Below are 11431 nucleotides of genomic sequence, written 5' to 3'. Positions count from 1 at the left end.
TGAGGAAGATCACAGGGACAGGGGGACGAGGTGTTCAGGGCTCCGTCTCGCCCCACCGCCCTGGGATCCAGCGCCCCCAAGTACCCATTGCTTCCTGCCTGCCGCTCAGGCCTCCCACGGCCTGGCTGGGCCAGGCTCAGCGGACAGAAACCCCCGGCCTGGCTCCCACTCAGAGATGCTGGGGCAGCAGGAGGGTCTGTGCTGCTGAGAGAGCAGCCCCCGCAAAGAGAGAGGGGAGTTCGGTGTGTGTGTGCATGTGAGATGCGGAGGCCTGTGAGGAGGACGCGAGTCTGCCCTGGTCTCCCCGCAGCCCCGGCTGCAGATAACGAGGTAGGAGGACACGCATGGGCGCCCCCCGGCTGCCTTAAATCCGTCTGGGCAGAGCAGCCTTGTCAGGGTGAGCCACGATGGCCAGACCCCAGCAGGGCCCCCGGCTGCTGCTGGCCATCATGGGGGCCCTGGTGGCCCTCACCTACCAAACAAGGAGGAAAACCTTCATAAGTGTCCACGAGGTGCCCGTGTCAGATCCTGTCGTGGTGACCACCCTGGACTTTGTGACCAAGGAATTCAACAAGAAAAGCCAGGACATGTACAACTTCCGGATTGTGCATGTCCTCAAGGTCCTGAAGAGGGTCAGTGTCCCCCTCCCATCGCGCCAGGCCACCGCAGGCTCGGGGTGGCCACGCAAGTGAACTCAGCCTCGTTTAGCCCAAAGTGGAGGTTTTAAGAGAAGCAGAAATCCCCTGGAGTGGATGAAGTGGAGCTGCTTAACTGATACCCAGGACCAGGGCTGCACACCCTGGCCTGAGGGCCCGAGCCACCTGTGGCCCCACGTGAGGGGTCTCCAGGGTGCCAGGCGCACCACCTGTGTGCATGTCGGGGGCTGTTTCCACATGGGGCGGCAGCGCCAGGACCCGCAGCTGAGACGGGCTGGCCCTCAGAGTCTAGGCTGCTGCTCTCTGCCCTTTACCAACCGTGAGCATCACGTGGGTCACCCAAGGGCGACTTTGCCCATGGAGTGGCTTCTGGGGAATTCTGCTCCAATGGCAGAAAGGGACACGGGAGGCAGATGGGGTCGGGGGAGCCCACGGGTCTGTCCAGTGCAGGCCCTTGCCCTGGGGCACCACACTAGGAGTCCCCAGCCCCAGAAGCTACAGACAAGGGAGAGGAGGTCCTTTATCCCCCTGTCCTTGCCTCCGACAGCTGACCGACCACATGGAGTATCGCATAAACCTGGAGATGCGGCGGACCATCTGCCTCAAGATGGAGGTGAACAACTGCTCCTTCCAGGAGGGCGAGCTCTACAAGGTACTGGTCACGTCACCCAGAACGAGCTTATTTCTCAGTGCCCTGCTCCTTTGTCGTTGGAAGAATGATGAAGCAGTTGGGGGGTCCAGAGGCAGAAGCCAAGGTGGCTGAACTGTGGGGGGGTGGGAGGACACTCTGGGCCCGAGGGAAGTAGCTGATTATAATAATATTTTCGCAGCCGGGGGACCTTGTTGGTGAACCCACTGAATATCTGAACCTCAGCCTGACGTAAGACACAGTCGCTGGGCTGCAGCCTCTGGTTCTTTCATCCAGCAGTGTTTAGGCAAAGAGGAGGAGGAAGAGGTGGGAAAATGTGTTCAGAAATAGTTCAACCGGTGGTGGGGTGGGTCAGAGAGGGGACAAGCCTGCAGGCAAGTGACCCGATGCGGGCCCACCTCCCCAACAGTGGCTTTGTCCCCACCCAATGTTGTCACATCGGGGAAGCCGGCTGGGCCATCACCACTGCAAGTGGTGGAACATCACACACACACGCGTCAGGTGGGCCCAAGTGCTCGGGAGCCTTGAAGGTCCCAAGTCCTACAGGCCCTGCAAATCTCTGCTCTTTACCCAAAGGAACTAACATGGCGGTGATCACATGACCCACCTTGCCTAGAACAGGCCTGATTTGTGCCCAGCTTCTTAGCGTCACTGTTAACAGCAACCCCAGTTGCCTACAACATGTCCTGGTTTGGTTCATAGATTCCATGGTCACCCTAGTTCTAATGGCCTAGGTGTTCTCAAGACAAACACATGTCCATCCACGGGCTCCCCCCTCCTTTAGAGAAGTCTTCAAAATCTAGCAAGTTAGACGTTTTTGGTTCTTCCCTGGAGAAGATCATGAAATCTATGAAAAGACTAGATGACGATAACAGTAAGGTAAACTTAGAGAGTCTCATCACTGTGAGAGATTAAATGGTGGGGTTAATATTCTGAACTCTACTTTAGGAGAAATGTCAATGTTTACGCCTCCCACGTCACCTCATCCCCGCCCTGGCTTCCCAGCGAAGAGCAAGAAAGCAAAATCGCACTACGAAATGATAATAACGTGCAAAATATGTTGATTGATCTTTCCTTGTGGGAGAAGAAAGGGGATCTTGGGATAGAACAGGGAAGGAGGAGGAGAGGATGTGATGATGGGTGGATGGACAGATGGATGAAGGAAGGAAGGAAGGAAAGACAGCAGGAGGGAAGGAGAGGGGATGGGTTGGGTGGGAGGAAGGGGAAAGGAAGCAGGAGGGATGAGGTGGAGAGTGGGAGGAGGGAGAGAGAAAGGGAGCCAAGTGAGGGTAAGTGTGGTCACTGTATGAACAGCACATGAGCAGAAAAGAAGAGGAAGCATCAGTCGTTACCATGGTGATGTGGGCGGGTGGACACTTGATTTCCAGTCTCCAATTCTAACCACAAGCAGAAGGACGTTTTGTGGGGTGGTTTCAGCAGTGACACTCTCAAGTCATTGAAATCAAAATAAAGATGGACCCACCTGTGGACTGGAGGCAGGTGAGCCAGGGTCATTTTCCCCATCTGCTTGTCTTACACCTTCCTCTTTCCATGGTGATCTTTTTTATATTTTGTTTTCTTGTCTTTTTCAGAAAATCGATTGCTTCTTCTCAGTATTTGTTATTCCCTGGTTTGAAAAGTATAAAGTTCTGGCCCAAAACTGCACGGATGGCTAGGTGTCTCAGACTGCAGCCCACACGGAGTCACTGTGTGAAAAAGAACCCTGCATTAAACAGGAGTTCTCAATATAGAAAATAAATGTTGGTCAGCCTATACTCTTAATGCTTTGAATGTTTATGTTTCCACTCCTTTTTTCCCCCAAATTCTTCAACTCATAATAATATGATCTGAAGGTCTTCTGGGCTAGGGCAGTTTGGGGGTCCAAATGAGGTGACATGTGTAATCTTTGGTCTTATAGCCTATACCCGCAGGATAGCAGACCTTCATTCTCATCCTTATATCAAGTAGGATTCTTTAGATTTTAAAATAAGGAGATGAGAAAAGGGAGAAGGAGAACGAGGGAGGATGCTCTGATGACTTAAATGAACAGCTAAGAGATATTGGCAAGAATGTCTGTGATGACATCTCTGAGGGACCCAATGAATCTTCCGTGCCTAAAGTGTGAAACAAGGGGAAACGAGGAGAAATAATGCAAGTAATTGAAAAATGGAGGGCCTTTGTGACTGGTAAGAGCTGGGTTGGGAGATGTGCCTTATTTTTACAGGCACGTGCACTTTCTGATACCAGACTCCAGAATTAGACTCACACCTCCAGCATCAGCAACACTGGACCAGAGCAGGTCTCTTCCCAGAGAGATTCCTCTCCCAGAATTGGCGAGGAAAACCTGGGCGCCTGTGAGAGGAGGAGGACGTGGGTATAACGCCCCGCTTATTCTTCCCAAACAGACCCATCTGATGAATTCCTGCAGGAGGGGAATGGTCGAGCGCAGGGTGAAACCAGGCATGCTGCATTGAAGTGGTGTCCTTGTCGTGGATGTCACATTCGCAGTGAGGAATAAGCATCCCTCACCCACCAGCTTGATTCAGTGTTTCAAGTAATGTCATCAGGCTCAGCTCTCCCCTCGACTTCCTCCATGTGGTCTCGAGACGGTGCCAGCAGTTCACTGGGTCACATCTGCCCTCGTTCACATCCAGTAGGGAAAGGACGAGCCCCTCCGCAAGAGTTCGGGCAAAAGCCTTGGGGTTTAATATCGCAGGGGAATTCTAGGGACTCTGTGGAAAACACACCGGCACACACAGCGTCCATCGACCGGCAGAGAGAGGGAGCTGGGGCATTGATCCCCAGTTACTGGCTGCAGGACAGCTCCTGTGGGGTATCAATTCCCTGGAACCTCTGGCCTGGGGTGGCTCGAGGGCAGAGCAAACAGCCAGAGGTGACAGGGCACAGGTGTTGGAACCTGGAGCTGGTGTGCACAGAAGGATGAGGTGTGAGAGGACACGTGCAGAACACCAAAGGGACAGGGGACTCGTGACCCGACAGCGGCCACCCACGTCCCCACCAGCTGGAGGAGGCTGGAGCTTTGAAAGAACAATGTTTTTCAACTTCTACTCTCCCTATGAAAGTTCCGGAGTCCTCAGGACCCCATTTCAGGTGGGACCCAGGTGAGAATTCCCTCCGCCAACTGTCTGGGAAAATGCTAACCTACAATTTCTTCATCTTTTTTTTTTTTTTTTGTGGTACGCGGGACTCTCACTGTTGTGGCCTCTCCCGTTGCGGAGCACAGGCTCCGGACGCGCGGGCTCAGCGGCCATGGCTCACGGGCCCAGCCGCTCCGCGGCATGTGGGATCTTCCCGGACCGGGGCACGAACCCGTGTCCCCTGCATCCGCTGGCGGACTCTCAACCACTGCACCACCAGGGAAGCCCCGATTTCTTCATCTTTAAACGAGAATGACAGTACCTATTTCTTGGAAGAGTTGCAAAGATTAATGATGATAATGCTTGTAAGTTGCTTAACACAATGCCTAACACAAAGCAGATATTCAAACAAACAGTGATTCATAAGAATACGGGCATTAGCAGCATAATTTAATATTAATCAGCCATGCAGCTCTCTTCCGGCACTTTGGTTACTATGTCTGAAGGTGAGGCTTGGAGGGGAGAATAAAGGAAAGGTAGGACATTTGTGCTCATTGATTTTGGATTTCTCAGCCCAGTGGGTTTTTGAAACTTTTTTTTATTTTGAAGTGTAGATTCCCAGGAAGTTACAAAGCGTACAGAGCGGTCTCTCGTACCCTTCATCTAGCTTCCCGCCATGGTTACATCTTTTGTAATTACAGAAAAATATCACAAGCAGGAAACTGACACCGTACAGTGTGTATGTGTGTCATTTTGTCATATGTGTTGATTTGTGTGGCCACCACCACGAAGACATTCTGCACTAACCCCTCTGTAGTCATACCTTTCCTTCACCATCTCAAACTCCCAGCAACCTCTCACTTCTCCATCTTTATTACTGTGGCAATTCAAACATGTTGTGTAAATAGAAATATACAGTGTGTGCCCTTTAGAGACTGGTCACAATGCCCTTGGGATCTATCCAAGTTGTTTCATGCATCAGTAGTGTGCCTTTTAATTGCTTAGTGGCATTCCATGGCATCCTCAGTACACAGTTAACTATTTACCTATTGTAGGTGTGTTAGTTGTTTTCAAGTTTGGGGCTATTACAAATGAAGCTTCTACATACAAGCATGTAAGGTTCATGTGTGGACCTAAGTTTTCATTTCTCTAGGTTAAATGCCCAGGAATGCAATTGCTGACTTGTACGCTAAAGTATATTTTAGGATTTTTTTTTTAAAGAAACTGCCAAACTTTTCCAGAGTAGATGTATCATAATGTTCCCCTCTATCCCTGGTGATAGTCTTTGCCCTGAGGTCAACTTCATCTGATATTAATATAGGCTCTCCTGCTTTCAATTAATGTTCGCATAATATAACCTTCACTTTTTTACTTCCAACCTACCTGTATCGTTATATTTAAAGTAAGTTTCTTGTAGACAGCATACAGTTGGGTCACTTTTTTAATCCACTCTATCATTATCTGTCTTTTAATTGGCTTGTTTAGACAATTTATATGTGGTTTGTACATACCATGCATGACATTATTAACATGTCAGGGCTTACGTCTATTTTACTATTTGTTCTCTGTTCTCTCTGCTTTTTATTTGTGTTTTCTTTATTCTTCCTGTGAGTTTCTTGAACACTTTTTTAAGAATTCCACTTGCACGTATCTATACTGTTTTTGAGTGTATCTCTGCATGGCCTTTTTAGTGGTTGCCTAGACATTACATTATGTATATATAATTTGGTCTACTGGTGTCAGTATTCTACCAGTTTGAGAGAAAGTTTACCTTCCTTTGAATTCCATTTCTAGAAGTTCAGCCAATAGGTCAACCTCGGCTGGGATGTTAGGATCTGGACAGAGTTCCCTTTGGAGGCTCCTGGCCTGTGATGTGGGGATAAGCTGCCATTTTATAGGGCTGTCAAGTAAGGTAGTGAGGGCAGCAGGCAGCACCAGGCCCCCAGGCAGCCCCCAGTGACGTCAGATTTGCAAAACCAGACGCTTCCAGCTTCCCTCTTTTTTGCACAAGAATTTTACCACCTTTATCCCTTCACCTCCATCCTCCACTCTGCCTCAGGCCCCTCCGGCCAATGTGAGTTTCTGGTTTGTGTTTACTCTTCCCCCTCAGGAAACACTCTCTCGAGTTGCCATTGTGACTGATGGTGGGACTGCTCCCTGGGGAGGAGGCCAGCTGGTCTGGGGGCACATCTCAGCCCACAGCCACTCCCTGTGTGTGGTCCAGGGCACACCTTCTCTGCTTGACTGTGAGTCACATGACGGAAGACACCGTGGGCTTCACTCCACCAGCAGTGAGCCCGTGAGCAGCTCGAGAACTCTGTCAGGAAGACCATCCCATGGCCAGCCCAAGACACGGGGTCCTTGGAAAGGCCTGCTTGCAAAGTCGGCCTTGGCTGGAGTCTGGGAACTGGGACAGTAAACCATTCCCGATATAAAACTTTCCCTAAGTGATAAGAGGGCCTCACTAGGGCTACAATGTTTATACAAACAATGGGATTTATGCTGAGCACCTGCTTTCTTTCCAGAAATCTGAAATTTCGGTACACGCTGGGCAGAGGCTGCCTATGTGAGCAGCTCCAGTGAAATCCTGAGACACTGAGTCCCTGGGGAGTTTCCCTGGCACACACTTTATCTAATTCCTGGAGGAATGAGGCATGTCCTGTGTGGCTGCCCCCGGAGGGGACCCTGGAATCCTGTGCCTGGTTTCGGGGACTTCTCCCCACGAGCCTCTTCCCTTGGCTGATTTTGTCCTGTATCCTTCACTGTAAAATTCACAGCCCTGAGTACGACTGTACACCTGCCAGGTCCTGGGAATCCTCCTAGTGAATTCCTGAGCCAGAGGGTGGGCGTGGGGACCCCTGACACACTCACAAAGGCAGGTGTCAGTCACAGAGTTGTACGTGCGTGGGACAGAAACTGGGCTCTCCAGGCTCAGGCCTGAGTCAGGATGTGCCTGACTTGTGAAAAGCCTCAGGGATGTGGGCTGGAGGTAGAAACTAAGTGATGAGCTTCCCCCAAAGGATTAACAACCTTTTGCTCAAACCACATCAGCCGCCTAAAGACCATTGACTATGGGCATGAGTGTGTGAGTGCACACGTGTGAGGTGTGGGTGGCTGTGAGTGTGCATGTACATGTGAGCGTGTACTGAGATCCTGATGAGGGATTCAAGGGCCTTACAGATTTTACAATGCAAAGCACACAGCATGACCGTCCAACGTTTCATCAAGGATCTCTAGACATATGCACCTAGGCATCCAGACAGGAGTTGTTCCACAGCTGGTAATGGTTCATCCAGGGCACAGTATATACCAGAAAATCACAAATGAAACTCTGTGGAAGGAGAAAGGAAACGGACAATCAGCTTTCAGGGAAATATTTTTTTTGAAGGCAACAAAAATTCCTGCCTCCACCACCAGCCCCTGCTTGGGGAGTCTGGACCCGGCCTGACACGTGGGCAAGGCCAGATCTACTCACTGGCACATGCTGGGGCTGAGAGGGTCAGCCGAGCCGGCACAGGAATGTCACCCTGGGCTCCCCCAACCCCGCAGTCCTCCTGCACCTGCCAGCTTGCAGGAGGTGCTGCCAGAAGGGACCAGAAGGAAGACATAGGTTGGAAGGCAAGGAGGTGACTGGACAATCCACAGGGACCCAGCGGTGCAGACCCACACAGAACAAGGTCCCCGAGGAAGGTAAAGCCGCTTCCACCTAAGGGCCGGGGAGTGTGCCAGGTGGGTGAGGCATCCAGTGGCCGGGAGGCCTGGGGCCAGGGCTGTGCCAGTGCAGGGTGGGGAGACACCCAGTCAGAGGGCTTCCCTTCCCCCTCTCCCGGCCCCAGGCACCACCGGTGGCATCAGGCAGCCCTGGGGCTGCATCCTCACTGTCCCAGCCACACGGCTGCCAGAGCTTCCGACATCCTGTCCGTGTTTCCTTGTAAAACGTTTATTCCCCCCTTGACTGGAGCGCCTTCTCAGACAGCTGCCAGCACACACCTTCTGCAGCTTCTTCTTGCTCTGAATGGGGCACCAGGAGCTGTTCGTGCTGTTCCTCTTGCACTCGGTCTGGCTAATTTTCACGGTGACTAGGGTACTCCGCGCCTGTCGTCAGCTACCAAGAAGCAAAGGCTATTAGATTTGTTTGTTTGTTTGTTTTTTAAATATTTATTTTGGCTGTGCCAGGTCTTAGTTGTGGCACATGGGATCTCTAGTTGCGTCATGTGGACTCAGTTGCAGCATGCACGCGGGATCTAGTTCCCTGACCAGGGATCGAATCTGGGACCCCTGCATTGGGAGCGCAGAGTCTTACCTACCGACCACCCGGGAAGTCAAAAAGGGCTGTTAGATTTGACTCCAAGCATAGCTGATGCTCCCCAGGAGGAGCTGGGTTGGAGAGTGAAATCCCAGGAGTCTCTGTCCCCATTCGCTCCTCCCCTCCTGGCTGGAGGTTGCCCAGTGGTCCCCGGTCAGCGCCCAGCATGTGCGGAGCCCAGTCCCTGCTCTGCACCGGCTCCACTGCTGCAGCCACAGGTGGCTTCTCACCTGTCTCCCTCGCATCCTTGGGACCAGGGAAGCAACTTGGCTGCAGCCCCATCGTATACCCTAGTCTGCACAGCGGTCCTCAGAATGCCCGGATGGAGCCTCATCGGTTCCCTGGGCTCTGCCTCTGTCCTCTTCCTCCCTCCCCACTGCCTTGCCCCAAAGTCAGTGGTCAAACCAGTGAGAAGGCTGGGCACTCTCTGGGGTGGCCCCCGGGAGGACAGCCCCCCCAGAAAACCTCAGGGCAGAGCAGCAGGGGAAGGGGCCTGGGGCAGGACCACCGCCCTGGTCCCGGCAGCCACTGGAAGGACCTCAGGATGCAGGGCTTCTGGCTCTCCACTGAAGGACGGTTGTATCCAGCTTGCAGGGCTGGTGCCAAGAGGTTTCACACTGGCCCTCAGCACACCCCGCATGTGTGAAGAAATTAAAACGCTGGTGGCCAATTCAACTAACATTTCAGAGTGCACAGTGTTTTCTTATTCATTGTTAGGCTCATTAGTTAAATAATAAGAAGAATAATTATGATGATACAAGTGTTTTCACAGGTGCCGCTTCACTCTTTTTCTGCCCACTTTGCAGGTCAGGAAACTGAGGTCTGGAGAGTATGGATGGTGCTTGACCAAGACTCCACAATTAGGAGGAGCTGGGTGTCAAACCCAGAAGGGGGACCAGGAGCCCAGCAGAGACGGCCACCGCATCCCCTCCCTGCCCTCTATGAGGTACAGCCAGACACAATCACGTGGCAGCAGGCGATCGTCACCCAGCTACCCAGGGGTGCACCCGCCCTGTCCACTAATCCTGCTGCATGACATCAAAAGTTTGCTTATAAACAATGATTTCAGTTAACTGTTAGTGACAAAGGACCAACTCCACACGACTGGCCTCCTTGGGCTCCAGCTTCACCCCAGAGACTGATGGGGGAGAAAATGCCAACTTGTGCAGAATTTGGTGGATGGCCGCCACCTTGTGGCCATGTCACCTCAATGTCCTTGGCGCCGCAAGCCGCCGTCTCGCAGCAAGAGTGTGTGACTCAGGCAGACAGGATGCTGTCCACACCCTGTGAGGCCCCTTAGTGTCACACTAGCACAGCCCGCCAGCCCTGCCCCACCCTGGCTGGTTTCTGTGTTCCTGCTGACCCTCTCTCTAGCCAGAACCCTTTTCTCCTAGTCAGTTTTTTTCCAAATCCAGTTAATTGAACGAAGATGCATTATTGCCACTTCCCTAACTCATATAGTTTACTATCTAACCTTGAGGGCAGGTTGGACCAACAAAAGTGGTTTTTTAACAACTTTTCTTTCCTCTGTTATCCTTCAATTGATGTATTTCAGAGACACTTTATATGTAAAACAAAATGAGAGATGACGTGTACCTCCAGGTTCCTACAGGACCCTGCTAGAGGTCCTCTGTGTCATTCCAGCTTTCTGAAGGACATGGCTAGAACATCCAGACTCAGATTTTACAACCCTGGACACGGAAAAACTATCGCTGAGGGGAACCCACAGAGAACACTTAGGTTTTGCCAAACGAGAGGAATAATAAAGGAGACGAGACCAGCCTCATTTGCTGTCCTTCTGGCAAATTTCTGAATGAAAGCGATTCTTCCCTCGGAAGAGCAGCTGAGGAGCTCGGGGACATTTCCGTTCAAATGAGAATAACCTCGGTGCTCAGGCGGCTCTGAGTCTGAACGACCCTGCTCCTGGGAAGGCGCCCCCTGGTCCTCTCCGGGAGACACACCTGTGCCCACGAGGCCCTGCTCACCCGCTCTCACCTGCACCCGGCTTCGGAGCAGCTGGTCTACGCGGAACAGGTAGGAGTCATCACTGTTGTTGTTGTACGTCTCCATGAAGAAGGCGAGGGTGGAGTTCACGTTCTTTGGGCTCGTGGACTCCTAGAAGCCGCTCCACTGTTGCAATTGACCCAGCCTGGCCACCAGGGCCAGGGCCGCCAGCAGCAGCAGAGCATTCCCCCAGGGTCCAGCTCCCATCTCTGTGGCCTCGGAAGCCTCCTCCCCACCGGGCCTTCCAGGTAGAAAGGTGCCAGCAGCCGTCACCCACGCAGCCGTCACCCACGCAGGCTTCCCCAGGAGATGCCCGCCTGCCGTAAAACAGAGACTGAGGCCCCAACCCCTTCCTTCGGGTCCTCCCCATGACTTGACCGGAGGACCCGCTGGGGAAATCTTCCTGCGCGGCTGCCCAACCCGCCGTCAGCTCGTTCTCCTTTCTTGCCCCTTGGGTTCTTCAGTGATTGAGGCAAGTGTGATTTCTAAATACCCACCAAGGTGGGCAAGACCCTCTCGTTACCTTCACACACAGGGAGGACAAAAGCCCCCAGAACAGACCCCACAGGCAAGAACTGCTGGTGTATCAGACAGAGAAGGGACATTTGTGGGACTCGGGGAAGGCCATGGAGAAGGTAATGTTTGACCTGGGATGCAAGGAATCAGGGACACTGAACAGGATACATTCCACATTACCTACAGTGGGTTCCAGCCATCT

General features: G+C 52.4%; 2 protein-coding genes across 2 annotated transcripts; one reads left to right on the top strand and one right to left on the bottom strand.

Annotated features, from left to right (window-relative positions):
* Window positions 1–407: 407 nt before the first annotated feature.
* CST11 (cystatin 11) lies at window positions 408–1635 on the top strand (the record flags this gene model as incomplete). The annotated part of the gene is made up of 3 exons (XM_081255184.1): window positions 408–632; window positions 1204–1308; window positions 1585–1635. 3 exons carry the CDS (start codon window positions 408–410, stop codon window positions 1633–1635), a joined length of 381 nt encoding a protein of 126 aa, XP_081111310.1.
* Window positions 1636–7650: 6015 nt separating this feature from the next.
* On the bottom strand, window positions 7651–10920 carry CSTL1 (cystatin like 1; the record flags this gene model as incomplete). Its single annotated transcript, XM_081256770.1, is given in 5 exon segments — window positions 7651–7734; window positions 8394–8486; window positions 8488–8508; window positions 10705–10824; window positions 10828–10920. Coding segments are annotated over 5 exon segments (411 nt in total).
* Window positions 10921–11431: the final 511 nt, after the last annotated feature.

Source organism: Mesoplodon bidens (assembly GCF_964165515.1).
Source record: "Mesoplodon bidens genome assembly, chromosome: 15".
NCBI classification, from domain to species: domain Eukaryota; kingdom Metazoa; phylum Chordata; class Mammalia; order Artiodactyla; family Ziphiidae; genus Mesoplodon; species Mesoplodon bidens.
This window is presented reverse-complemented; position numbering and strand designations above follow the sequence as displayed.